Source organism: Pezoporus occidentalis, unplaced genomic scaffold, assembly GCF_034315485.1.
Source record: "Pezoporus occidentalis ecotype Australia unplaced genomic scaffold, CSIRO_AGI_Poc_V1 ctg221, whole genome shotgun sequence".
NCBI classification, from domain to species: domain Eukaryota; kingdom Metazoa; phylum Chordata; class Aves; order Psittaciformes; family Psittacidae; genus Pezoporus; species Pezoporus occidentalis.
In genome coordinates this window covers 923,396-936,837 of record NW_026914084.1, presented here as the reverse complement: position 1 = coordinate 936,837, position 13,442 = coordinate 923,396, and the positions used below count along the sequence as shown (strand labels likewise).

General features: G+C 50.0%; 1 protein-coding gene across 1 annotated transcript; it reads left to right on the top strand.

Moving 5' to 3' along the window:
• The first annotated feature begins 1,399 nt into the window (after positions 1-1,399).
• TAB1 (TGF-beta activated kinase 1 (MAP3K7) binding protein 1) lies at positions 1,400-10,270 on the top strand. Its single transcript, XM_062620494.1, has 11 exons — positions 1,400-1,530; positions 2,322-2,458; positions 2,644-2,797; positions 3,425-3,511; positions 4,069-4,207; positions 4,691-4,804; positions 7,150-7,261; positions 7,370-7,514; positions 7,893-8,115; positions 8,409-8,565; positions 9,601-10,270. The coding sequence occupies exons 1-11, from the start codon at positions 1,498-1,500 to the stop codon at positions 9,806-9,808; spliced, it is 1,509 nt and encodes a 502-aa protein (XP_062476478.1). The 5' UTR covers positions 1,400-1,497; the 3' UTR covers positions 9,809-10,270.
• Positions 10,271-13,442: the final 3,172 nt, after the last annotated feature.

The following is a 13,442-nucleotide window of genomic DNA, read 5'->3' as shown; positions in this document are numbered from 1 at the left end:
TCTGCCAACCATCACTCACTTCAAGATCTGTCACTCACACACCTGGTGGGCTCTTCCGCTGACTTATAATGTTAAGAAAGTGGTGGGAATGATTCTTCTGTCTTCCCTCCTGCTCCAGCTGAGCTCATTCAGTTGGAAACTGTTCCTCCTGAAACAGGCTACCATAGCCTAGAAAGGATCTTACAGAAGAGCAAAACCGGTGATCGTTGGCTTTGTCTATATTGTTAAGACAAGCAAAGAAGTGATTGTTGGGCCTGACTCAGAACTACCAAGGACTGCTCCAAACTGTGGTGGGTATTGAGAACCACCTGTCAGCTGTTCTACACACCTTCCCATAGATGGCCTGAGGGTATGGTTCCACTACATCCTTGTTATGACCTGCAAAAGAGAGTGGGAAGGGTCTGTGGACTGCTTCAGCAGGAGAGAGACTCCAAGCAGAGACAAATGGGTGCCTGTTGTCATGTCTTTGGAGCAGCAGTGGGACCGAGAGCTGGTATCTTGATCTTCCCTAGAGGCTGCACAGAACAGCATAGAATCATAGAATAGTTTGGGTTGGAAGGGACCTTCAAAGGTTATCTAGTCCAATCCCCAACATGACATGGTGCTAAGAAAAACACTTCATCAGCAGGCTCCCTCAGGGCACCCTGGTTCCCAAAGTGACCCCATTTAATAGGACTCTTACAACCCTGCCCTTCTTTCCTTCCCCTCCACACACACTTGCCGTGGCGGCCAAAAGGTGCTTCTTTCTCACGTGACTAAAGGCTTTAAGGTAAGAAATGGAGATTTCTAATAATATATTATATAAATGTATATGTAACTACATACACAGCTAATTGTATAATTAGCTAAATACATAGGTGTAAATAGCTTCCCTGCGAGCTGAGAGAGTTGGGGGTGTTCAGAATGGAGAAGGCTCTGGGGAGACCTTAGAGCAGCTCCCACTGCCTAAAGAGAACAAGAAGAAATCTGGAGGGGCTTTTTACAAGGACATGTAGGGATAGGACCAGGAGGAATGGCTTTAGACTGAAATAAGTAGATTTAGAATAGATGTAAGGAAGAAATTCTTCCCCATGAGGGTGCTGAGGCCCTGGCACAGGTTGCCCAGAGAAGCTGCGGCTGCCCCATCCCTGGCAGTGTTCAAGGCCAGGTTGGACGGGGCTTGGAGCAACCTGCTCTAGTGGAAGGCGTCCCTGTTCATGGCAGGGGGTTGGAACTGGGTGAGCTTCCCCGCGGTTCCTCGGTCGGGAGCCGCACAGCACCGCTCAAACCACACTGCCAAGCGCCCCACCCAGCACCACCGCCACAGAGATCCCTCACACACAGCCGCAGGACGGAAACACCGACCCCAGGCAGCGCGCCCCGCCGCTCCCGCCCATTGGCCCCCGCGCAGGTGGGCGGAGCCGGGGCGGTGAGGAGTGGCCGTTCTACCCGGCAGACTTGTCTGCTCTGGGGGAGGCAGGGCGGGCGGCGGGAGGAGGAGGTGGCTCCTGCTCCAAGATGGCGGCGCAGAGGAGGAGTCTGCTGCAGAGTGTGAGTGGCACCTTTCCCCCCTCCGTGCACACGCACCCCCCAGGTGGGTGCGAGGGGGTACTCGGCTCTCCCTCTCGTCTGCCCCCTGCGGTGCCGTGTGGGGAAAGGGGAGGTCCGGCGGGGGTGGGGAGCGTCCCCTCTCAGAGGGGAGGTGGGCTGCTGCCCTCCTGCCCCCTGTGCCGCCTGAGGGCAGGGGGTCCCAGCTTGCGGGGGACCCTGCGTGGTCGTAATCAGCAGGGCCGCCGCTCTGCAGCGCTGTGGGGCCGCAGGTGGCTGTGGGGCCGTGCCTGTGCTGCGGGGTTGGAGGTGCTCCACTGTGGGAGCGGGCAGCTGGGGGTTGCAGGCCGCGTATGTATGACCTGGCAGTGTGCGCCAAGGAGGTGGTGGCTCCAGGGATGGCTGCCAGCAGCAGGGCCCCAGTCCCTTGTCCTGGGAGAGTGGACTCCAGCGGGGAACCAGAGCCTTCCCTGCCATGAATGTGTGAAGGTCTGGTGCACCAGGTGTATAGCTGAGTATAGTGCTGTGCTGTATGGAGTGTGAAACTCAGGTGCAAATCTCACTTCTGGTTTCTTGCTTGCAAGAGCTCAGCTTCACAGGGAAGGGAAGTGGTAAGTGATGCAGTTCTGCAGCAGGGAATACAAAGTTACTGGCTGGGGTGGTGTGCTGTCCAGTTGGCAAAGGGAGAAAGAAGGGTTGAGAAGAGGGTGGGGATGGACTTGTAACTTGTACTGGACCAGGATCCTCCTTCAGGCTGCTTGGGGTTTTTATGTTCTCTTTGCGCTGTCTCCCAGGAACAGCAGCCCAGTTGGACAGATGATTTACCATCCTGCCATCTCTCTGGGGTTGGCTCAGCTCCAAACCGTTCCTACAGTGCTGATGGCAAGGGGACAGAGGGTCACCCGTTGGAAGACAACTGGTTAAAATTCAGGTACGTGGATTGCACCTGGGGCACAGGCTCCTGCCAACACAAGGGCAAGTAAAAGCAGTATTTAGTTTGTCACACAGGTCTTGGAAGACAAGGGTGGGGCCTGAGTGTGCAGGAGGTGTCTGGAGGAACTTGTTACTGTGTTTTGCAGACATCTGTGACCTCTTTGCTTCTGTCTTCTTTGACAGGAGCGAGAACAACTGCTACCTCTATGGTGTCTTCAATGGCTACGACGGCAACCGAGTCACCAACTTCGTGGGTCAGAGGCTTTCTGCAGAACTGCTGCTGGGTCAGCTACACGCAGATCACAGTGATGCTGATGTGCGTCGAGTTCTGCTGCAGGTAAAGGAGCTTTGGCTTTGAACGGCTCCTGCTTCTCACACTACCCACCTCCTCTTTCTGCCGCCAGGGGAGCAGCATCTGATTTCTGGGGGAGTTGGAAACATCTGCCAATGGTTGCAGTTGCACTCATCCTGAGCAGCTGTGGGGCTTTGTTTCACTCCCGCCTCATATCCATCTGTCCCTCTGGCTCTCTCAGCACACTGCTGAGAGCTCTCCAGAAAGCTGCAGCTAGTCTGCACTGGACATGTAGGAACAAGTCAGCCTGCCAAGGAGATGACAGTGGGTGAAAGGGAAAAGTTAATGTATGGGGAGATGGATTTGTGCGTGTGCTTTCCTGAGTGACAGGCAAGTTCTTACAATCAGCACACAAGATCAGATAGGTCTCTGACATTGCTGAGAACGTGATTTCAATGTTTTTGTCGCCTATTTTGAGCTGTTGCAGATTGTTTTTACAAGCTGTTAACTAGTTGCGCTGAAATAATTGTGTTTCAGTGTTGATGTAGCGATCCTAGAATGTACAGTGATCATCTACCCTCATGAGCTTGTCCTATGGAGGTGGTGATGGGCAGCCTTAAAGGTCTGTAGGCATTGGATAAAAGCTTACTTTGTCTTTATGGCCTTTTTTAGGCTTTTGATGTGGTGGAAAGAAGTTTCCTGGAGTCTATTGATGATGCGTTGGCAGAGAAGGCCAGCCTGCAGTCCCAGCTACCAGAGGTAATGTAGCCTTAAGAGCAGACACTGCTGGAGGTCCCACCATCCAGGCTGCTGGATGTGATATGGGCATATTTGTTAGTCTGGTGCAAGGGAGGCTGTAACTGAAAATTATTTCTCCGTGGCTCTCTTTTGGGAGCTTGCATGAAGTGAAGCAAACTCCATTTTCCAGAGTTCCCACTGTTCATGCTGGTATTACTTTGACACATTATTGGTTATGTTAGTAAGGAGTGGATATATCATGGAGAAGAGCTCAGCCTGTACGTATGGCTCTTCCAGGACAAAGCCATATGGCACAGATGAGAGGCAAGGCCTCAAACTTGTATGGCATCTGGGCAGATGTGGATCATGTTCTTCAAGTGAACAGGACCCTTGTTTCCTGAACCTGTTGGAGCTGTGTCATTTGTTAGGATTGAGCAAATAATTTTATGTCTTGCACAGGCTTGGCATGAGGCTAAGATATGCCAAGACAAGTCCCTTCCCTACAGAATTTTGATTCCAGGTGTGATTTCTGTACTGTGGACTGTGCGTTTCAGTTTTTCCCTCATTTTGGCTTCCAGGGTGTCCCTCATCACCAGCTGCCTCCTCAGTACCAGAAGATTGTGGAGAGATTGAAGGTTGTAGAGCAGGAGATCTCTGGAGGAGCCATGGCTATTGTGGCTGTTGTTCTCAACAACAAGCTCTATATTGCCAATGTGGGTGAGTTGTTTTTTATCAGCAGCTCAGTCTAGGTGTTTCTGAGGATGGCTGTGATTCTGGGAAGTGAAAGAAATTTGAATGTGGGGGACAGTTTCTTTGCTCTGTGGCCAAGAAATGATATGCTTGTTACTTACAGGAGCATTTGAAATCAGCCTGGCTCTTTATCTCTACACGCGTTGGCTGATGCAATGTGTTATGACCAAAGAACGGAGAGGAAAAAGGGCTGAGAGGCAGTAGTGCAGGTTCACTGAGAATTTGAGGGCTTTCTTGTGAGGTACTGGCTCAGGCCTGATTGAAGAGCTGCCTAACAGGCTTACTATGCTGCTAGCAAGGCTACTTTTTGGAGATAATCATGAGACAGCACATGAGGCTTTCTTTTCTTTTTTGCCTTTATTCCCTTCTGCCATTCCTTTTCCATTTGGATATGTTCCCCCTCTTAACAGCAAAGTTATCTGGTGCCTCATCTCACTGCTCCCACCACAGGTACCAATCGGGCACTGCTATGCAAGTCCACGGTGGATGGGCTGCAGGTGACTCAGCTCAACGTGGACCATACGACAGAGAATGAGGATGAACTTTTTCGCTTCTCCCAGCTGGGTGAGTGTTGGGTTTCTTGTTCTGATCTGAGAATCTCTCCATTTATCTGGGGCACCAGGAATGACTCAAGTCACTGGAAACAATAAATGAACACAAAAAGAAGCTTACTGTGTTTTCAGTTGACAAGTTCAGTGCCTCCTCTTTCTGCATATCTAGCTGTTGTGAGGCTACAGAGTTAGTAAGTTCAGCTCAATGAACCAGCAGAAAACTACTGCTTTTTTTTCAAGTTTTTTGTGTCCAACTGCCAAACTGCCATTGATTTGCCCTCCAGCTGTGTGATTGCTGGAGCCAGTAGGAAAGCAGGAGTGGAAGCACATAGCCACAGGGCAGAAGCGGGATGGACAATATGTGACTGCTTCTTTGGAAGCAAACCACAGTTATGCTGGGTTAAGTTCTGTGTGCTGCTGCACCCTCAGGATGATGTGTTTCAATATGCCTTTGTACAGGCTGCTACAAAAAAGGCAGCTACGCTTCAGACAGAGCCAGGCCAAACACTGGCATTTACTGCTTTCCCATCAGTAACTATTGAACTCTTAATGCTGACATTTTGCTTTAGGCAATTTCCCTTTTCCCTTACAGCATTTGACATGCTTTCTTTCTTGGTCTAGAACTTGCCCAGACCACTTGTGTGATTGCTAATACTAAATTCTTCTTGAGATAGTTCTGTACCTTTAAGTAGATCATGAAGGTACAGACAAGTTCTTAAAGAAGAACTTTGCTTTCTTCATTAGGTTCATCTGGTAGATACATTCTTACGTGGTGAGGCTGTTGATGTGGTAGTTTTCTGCTGCTAGGTCTTGGTTTGTTCTATTTCTCTTTCATTTCCTTTTTTACTTATATTCTTGCAGTAGGGGTGTGTGCTGTGAAAGAGAAGACTGAATACAAGAATCTAGGAAAAGAGACCCTTTGACTGTCTTTCTGCTGCCAAAAATGCAGAATTTGGCTGCAGTCTGTAGCAGAACAGGGGTCTGGTAGAATCACTGACTTTAACCTGGCACAGCAGTGGCTCTCCTGCTGGCAGTCCCAGCAGAAGGGAGAGCCTGTGGAGCAAGACAGTGAGCACAGGCTGTTTTGAGGGCCCAAAGGAGGTTGTTGTAGGGTTAGGTTGAAACACAGTGATAAGAGGTAGTGGAGATGGCGTTTGTCATGATGGTGCCTATGTTGGACCTCTCCTAGGGGAAGGGAGGGGAAGGTCTTATGCCTTTGTGGCTCTTCATCCAGCACATTGCAGCTTGTTTAGTGCTCCAGCAGTGCTGCTGTGATTTAGACACAGCCTCTCTGGCATTCTGAAAGCCTCCCTGTGTTTGTGTCTGTCGACAGCATGTATGCCCCTGCCAGGAGCTAGCAAATGAACCAGGCTATGTTGGTGAGTCAGCTTTGGTCTGCAGCAGATGGCAGAGTTGTGTCTTACTGCTGGGGTAGGTGTGGAGCCATCTGTGCAGTGAGGCTTGGTTTGACTCAAGAGGGAGAGTTTCAGTTGGACCCCTGCCTTCACCTTGTCCTGAGGACAGTCATCCCTAGATAAAACCTCAAAATAACATTTTCTGCCTGTTAGCTCTAGGTATAACCAGGGAAGGGGAATTGCCAGAACAGCCCAGGTAAGTGGCTCATCTGCTCTGAGTCCTGCCTCAAATAGTAGCTGCATGCAGATGGTTCCTGTTAGAACCTTCTTTGAGATGGGATTCCTTCTTAGCCCCTGCCAGAAGTATATCCCCTTAAATTTATTTAAATAAGTACTTGTTTGGTTGTTGTCCTTATTTTAGGAGTAGCCCTCATCAGTTTCAGCACCTGAGAAAATTCAGTGCCTCTTGTAGGTGGTTCTCCTTTTCTCCCTCTGCAGTCTAGTGTACTGGTGAAACTGTCATGCGGAGTTTAGGAGCAGGGATCAGTAAGAGGCAGAAATAAAAGCAGAATCCTTCACATATATTTTTATTTTCCCTTCCTGCCTTCCTCCATCACACAGTCCAGAACAGACAGGAGCAGATGTTCCCCTGCTTTTTCAGTGAATGCCTGTGCACCCAGGCCAGCTCCCACTGGTGGCTTTGGACCAGGATGTGGGCTTTGTCTCAGGGCCAGCCCTTCCATTCAGAGTGTGCGTGCTGGGCTGTGTGCATCTCTCTCTTTCCTTCCTAGATAACAACTGATGAAAAGGTGTCCCTTGGAACACAGCAAACTCCTCTTCCTTTTCTCCCTGTTGGGCTCCTGATGATTCTCTGGCGTCTCATTTTGTCTTACAAGTCTCTCTATCTGTGGATATTTCTTTTCTCATTCCTGACAGTGTAAGCAAAGGAAGTCCTGCAAGTTTCCCAAAATCGGTTAAATCTTTTTTGTTTTCAATCTGCCAGGCTTGGATGCAGGAAAAATAAAACAAGTGGGAACTATTCGTGGACAGGAAAGCACTCGGCGAATTGGAGATTACAAAGTCAAATATGGCTATACCGATATTGAACTGCTCAGGTCAGAAAAACTCAACTTTGTGGTTTCAAGCCCTGCTTTTCTTTGTGACCCCTCCATTCTTACCTACTATGTTACCATTAAATACTAAATAACACTGTTTCTTTCCAGTGCTGCTAAATCAAAGCCCATCATAGCAGAGCCTGAAATCCATGGAGGGCACTCACTGGATGGGGTGACTGGCTTCTTGGTGCTCATGTCTGAAGGGCTCTACAAGGCACTGGAGGCAGCTCATGGGCCTGGGCAGGCCAACCAGGTGAGCCTGGAAAACATTCCCTTGGCTATGAACTTGCTCCAGTGGTGTCAGCTGCTCTTGTACACACCTTGGTCCTCATCTGCCCTGTGAGTGCTGGCCAGGTTGAACACCTGTATGCCATCCCATACCATAATATGGAGCTGCTTTGCCAAGCCAGTTCTTCTGGGCAGCTGCCTGTCCCTTAGGAATGACCCTTAAAGGGAATGTGATGATTCAAGGCACAAGGGCACATTATGAGCAAGAGAGATTGGGAAGTATCTCAGTCGTATGAGTTGCCATAAAAACTCTCAGATCAGATGGCAGGAAAAGGTTTCCTGCAAAATCTCCCAAACATCCTTCCTCTTGGGTTTCTATTTTTTTTTTATCTTCTGTGCCCAGGAGATTGCAGCCATGATAGCCACGGAGTTTGCCAAGCAGACATCACTGGATGCTGTGGCACAAGCAGTAGTAGACCGTGTTAAGAGGATCCACTGTGACACTTTTGCCAGTGGTGGGGAACGGTCTAAGTTCTGTCCCCGGCATGAAGACATGACGCTGCTTGTGAGGAATTTTGGGTACCCCCTGGGTGAGATGAGCCAGCCTACGCTGACGCCAACACAAGGTATGTTGGGGAGAGAATGGAACAAAATGAAGAGTGGAAGATAAGGTCTCTTGATGCATCCAGCACTATCCTAACATCAGGAGAGGAGATAATTGGTGTATAAGGAATTTTCTTATTAAAGGGATTATTGGCTTCTGAGACCGAGTCTGTGACGACTTGACAGAATACAGTACAGCATCTAAGAAAGGTGGCTTAATATAAATTCTTGGGTTCTTTGGCCTTTCTTTGCCATTTGCACCCCCAGTCATTCGTGTCTCAGCCACATTTTATAACTCGTTTGTTTTCTCTCTTAGGAGGCCGTGTCTACCCAGTCTCTGTGCCATATTCCAGCTCCCAAAGCACAAGCAAGACAAGTGTCACCCTCTCTCTTGTCATGCCTTCCCAGGGCCAGATGGTCAATGGTGCTCACAGCAGCTCAACGCTGGATGAAGCCACCCCCACCCTCACTAAGTAAAAGTCCTTCTCTCTTGCTACCTGCAGTTCTTCCTTGTGCCTCACACCTCGTAGTGATTGAAAAGCAGAGAGAGACCTGTCAGTTACCTGTCAATCATTCCCTTATCTGGAGGGTGGCCCTCATGACTGCAGTATTGACAGCCAGCATAATGTGTTAGCTGGAAAGCAGTTGTGTGAGGAGTGGGAATGAGTAAAGAGAGCAGCTCTGAAGCGAGCCGTGGCAGCATGCCCTGGGGAGCATCATCTGCTGCTATTCGTGGAGGGCACTCTGGCAGCGAGCAGCCATTCTCCATGGATCTTATGTGCCATGTTGGGTGCTCTGTGTGGAGGGAAATGTGGGTGCCCTCCATTTTAATAAGGAAGAGGGGCTATGCAGGTCACCTGTAAGGCTGCTGGAGAAGCTGCACTGCACAAGTTGGCTTGCTCACAGGCAGAGGCTGGGGTAAATAAAAAGGATAAAGGTTAGAACTGGATCCTGTTTGGGTCCACTTTGCAGAATCATGCTAGTTAGCAGTTCTGGTTTAGGTTCAGCCTTTGGCTCAGGGTGGTATGTGTACATGCTGCAAAGTGAAGAAAGCCTCTGGTTATTGTGTTCTGGTAGCTCCAGAAACAATGAGGCTGACGCACTAGAGCTGTTTTGGCTGCAACACAGGTCACGCAAGAATAGCTTTCCTTGTTGCCAGACTCTTCCCGTAAACCTCACTGTATGGGTATGGAGAGGCCAGCAGAGTGCATGCCTCTTCCCCCCAGTTATTTTTCCTGCTGTCTGTCCTTTGTTCCTTGGATGCCTGGTTGTACTTAAGGCCTTCCAGATAAAGATGAATTAAACGTCTTTTGGTGTTTATCAATTCCAAGCAGTTCTCAACATTTCTAGTGCTCTGATAGTGCAAGAGACAGCTAAAAAGTTGCAGTTTGCTAAGGATAGCTTGATCTGTGAAGAAGTTGGCACTTGTTCTCATTCTTTTCTTGTCCAAAACATTAGATGGAGAAAATAAAGATGCTTGTGTTCTCTCTCTCTCTTTCTCTCCATAGCCAAAGCCCAACTGTGACTCTCCAGTCAACTAATACTCACACGCAGAGTAGCAGCTCAAGTTCAGATGGGGGTCTCTTCCGCTCCAGGCCCACCCACTCCCTCCAGCCAGACGAAGATGGGCGTGTGGAGCCCTATGTGGATTTTGCAGAGTTTTACCGGCTTTGGAACATGGACCATGGTGAGCAGGGAGCACTGACTGTGTCCTAAGGTGGAAATCTGCCTCCTGCAGCCACTCTGTGCTCAGCTGCGTAAGCAAAGACTGAGGCAAGACTGGGAGCGCTCCACTGCGGGCTGTGTTCTGCTGAGAGTTAACATCCTGTCCAGGATGTGCTGAACACTGGGCTGGGGAGCGTGTGCAGTGCTCTCCACACACGTGTTGCCTGTGCCAGGCACCCAGTCCTGACCAACCTCGTTCCCTCAGGAGCCCTGTGAATAGGGGAAGGGGTCTTGAATGCAAATAAAGATGCAGAGAGGGCTTCCTCTGAATAATGCAAGAGTAGGGGCCTGTACAGAGGCTGTGTGCGTGCGTGTGTAGGTGTGCATGTGTGTGCCTGCGTGTATGTGAGCTGTCATAATGTTTCCACAACTCGATTTCATAATGCTGTGATTCCAGTGTTCAACTCCATAGAAGATACCTCTATTTTGCAGAATAAATAACTTATAGCTACACTCGTTGACACCTCTGTGGCTTGCTCTCTTCCTTACAGAGTCGTGTGTGGGTGTGACAGCTCTTCCTGATGAAACCCTCTGTTCCCCCAGAACAGGGGATTGTACCTCGCACCAGGCAAGCTTCTGTTGTAGAAGTGGCCTGAGCCCCTGCAGGTGACTTAGAGGGTAAAGCTTTTGTCCCATATTTACTTATTTGCTGAGCTTTGGCACTGGATTATGGCTTGGAGTTAAACTATAAATTCACATTATTGTTTTTTTGTAGGTAAAATGCACATTTAGGCCATCGGGAAAGTTGCAGGGGGCAGGTGGCGTTTGTAACAGGGTTTTCCTGTACTGGCTTCTGGTAGTGCACAGCAGGAAGTTATGGGTGGATAGAATGAAAACTATGTAAGGATGCGGCTGCCTTGAAGATGCAGATGTGCACCCTGAGCTGGGCAGCGAGGAGAGGAGGGGTCCTGCTGGTCTGCTGCTTTCGCGTCGCGTCCGGGGAGGCCTTGGCTAGCTGACGGAAGGGAGCTTCCTCTTCAGTTCAGGCTTCTGACGGCAGGCGGCAAACGAGCCTCTTCCCGCTGCAGCCGTTCCCCTCCGCCTGCCTCGCTGCCTCCCAGGGGAAGGAGCCTTTCCCCGGCCAACACGGGGATGCCGCAGGGCCCGGTGCCTCCGCGGGGAGTTACGATAAGGCACTAGGCAAACCAAGAGAGGGATAGAGCGATGACTGCAGAAAAGGCAAGTGAGGGACCCGGCCTGCGTTCCTGCCTGGGTATTTTTTGCTTCCAGGCAGGTCACTTTGGGAAGGAGAAAAGGAGGGGAAGGGGTGAAGATGAAGTAGCAGAGGATGCTTCGAGGCCAGTGCGTAGCAAAGCAATGGTGTGTGCAGGTTCAAGGTGCTTGTGGTGTGCCAGCTTAGAAAGGAGAAGACGGAGATTTATCCCTTTGGATAAATCAAACAGTACCGAGTGCCCTGAGGCAGGATCTGAGTTCACTGAGAAATAATGTGGGCAGGATCAGAGCAGTGAGAAATGCTTGCTTCCTCAGAAGACACAACAGAGATCCCTTGCACATAAAGGGGTGGCTCTGCCACTGCCCCCTCCACGTCTTGCTGGTGCAGCTCTGCCCTGCAGGGTTTCCTGTGAATTGCGTGGGGCTTTTGGGCTGCCTGCAGAGGCCCGTATTTCCCTGCTCTCTTGTAGACCCAGGAAGGCTGGGTATGCTGAACGTGCCAGCAGAGGCACCTACCGTTGAGACCCTTCCAACTCTGCAAGGGAAGTGGCGTTCTGTTGGGTGGAGGGCAGCAGAGTTCTGTGAGGTTTGGTGCCTTGTCCCTGAGGCTGACCAAGGCAGGGGCTGGCAGACCCTTACCTGTGTCCTCTGCCTTGTGAGGAGCAGCAAATTAAGGTATCTGAGCTCAGCCTGGCCTTGTTGTCCAGGACTGCTCTGAAATGTTGCTTGACCTGGGGATCCTATCCTCTTCTCCAGGTTGTTGTATGGCTATTCAATAGAATGGTTGGAGCCTGGTATGGACCGAAATGGAGTTGAAGCTGTTTAATCCTAACCTGTGTTCCCTAACCTGGCACTGATTTCAATAGCTGTATAAACAAGTCTTTCTTGCTTATTCCCTTATCCCATTTATCTATGGTATTTGTTAACTTATACCGAGAACAGTTCCAATGGGAAATATTCCAGCCTGTGGATGCTCCAGATAAAAGTTTAAGAATTGCCAAACGCACTTATATAAAGCAGAACATGCAAAACAAACTTCTCCTTTGGCATACTTACCAGTTTATGAAGTACAAGAAAATAAAGTGGGTAGGAGCGGGTGGATCATGCTAAGCTGTGTCTTTACGGCCACTGGGAAAAAAGACAAGGAAAATAGGTTTTTCGTACATGCAATGTAAGCTGTGGCTTAGGAGTCCAGGTCAAAGAAACAAACAGAACATTGTGTATGGGGGAAGGAGGCTCGTAAGTGAACGCTGGTATTTAATATTGTCCTTAGGGAGCAATGGGAAGATGCAGGCTATAACAACAGTGGAAAAACCTCTTCTCCCCTGCCTCTTTAAAATGAAGGAGTGGATGGGAGAGGACAGAACCAGAATGATCTGGAGAAACAAGAGCAGGGGCCTTTTTGCAGTGTGGTGAAATTCAAAACCGCTTGAAACATAAAGTCCTAGTCAGAAAGAAAGAAAAACAGTGCAGCTCTGCACCATGAGACTGCTGGAGAGGAGCTGGCAAATTAAGATCTGGATATGCAGAGTAAGTCTGCCGTAGAGGCAGCTAATCTTATTTTTCAAGAGCTATCCCCTGTGAGACAAGGTTAGAAATGAGAAGCCCTGTCCCTGGAATAGGAACAGCAGGGATGCTCCACATGCCCCATCTTCAGGTGCTGGCTGAAGGTTGCTGGAGGTGCTCAGGTTGTGGCTGGTGAGACAGGCAGGGAGAAGATACCAGCGAGGTGAGAGGGCAACCAAGCTGAAGCAGTGTGCTGAGGATTTGGCAGGGATGAAGATGATGCAAAGGCTCAGGATGTCCTCCTGGGGAGGACCGAAGCCATGTGCACCTCCCTGCATGCCAGGGGTGTGGAGAAAACCCAGCAAAGACTGGAACAGGCTTTGTAGACTTCCTGCTGCCTTTGAGGCTCTCCAGAAAGAGCTGACCAAAAGAGGAGGCTATGTCGGGGCTGGTTTCAGTGCGGAACTGAAGACATATCTCTGTCCTAAGCCATCCTCAAATGCCCTCCCTTAGCTTGTGCTCCTGTTATCACTCCATCGGGTGGAGGTGCCTGGGTGAGAGACAGGAGGTGTCCCATCACCCCTCCCATCCCTAATGTTCTGTCTTTCCCTGCTTCTCCCCTGAGAGACCTTTCCAGCAGTCCAGTGGGGAGCACACCCGTGCTAGTGGATGGGGCTCAGTGGGTGTTGGTGAGATGCCCTTTTGCCATCCATATATCTCGTGGTCCCAGGAAAAGCGGTGTGGCCTCTGCAGCACTGGAAAAGCATGGTTTCCAAAAAATGCTTGGCAGGGTCACGTCCACCCCAACCTGGGCTGGAAGCAAGACATGGGAGAGAGACCTGGAAAACCCCGGACTGCCTTGGGGTATGGGGTTCTGCAGTCCTGGGGTGCTCTTCAATGCCACCTAAACCTGAGGTCATCTCTGCTGCTGAAGGATCACCAGGCA

Excerpts from the sequence above, each read along its gene's own strand:
- TAB1 (XM_062620494.1), top strand. The coding sequence starts at position 1,498 with ATGGCGGCGCAGAGGAGGAGTCTGCTGCAGAGT. Across the intron at positions 2,798-3,424 it reads TGCGTCGAGTTCTGCTGCAG|GCTTTTGATGTGGTGGAAAG; the intron begins GTAAAGGAGCTT and ends GGCCTTTTTTAG. Across the intron at positions 8,116-8,408 it reads TACGCTGACGCCAACACAAG|GAGGCCGTGTCTACCCAGTC; the intron begins GTATGTTGGGGA and ends TTTCTCTCTTAG.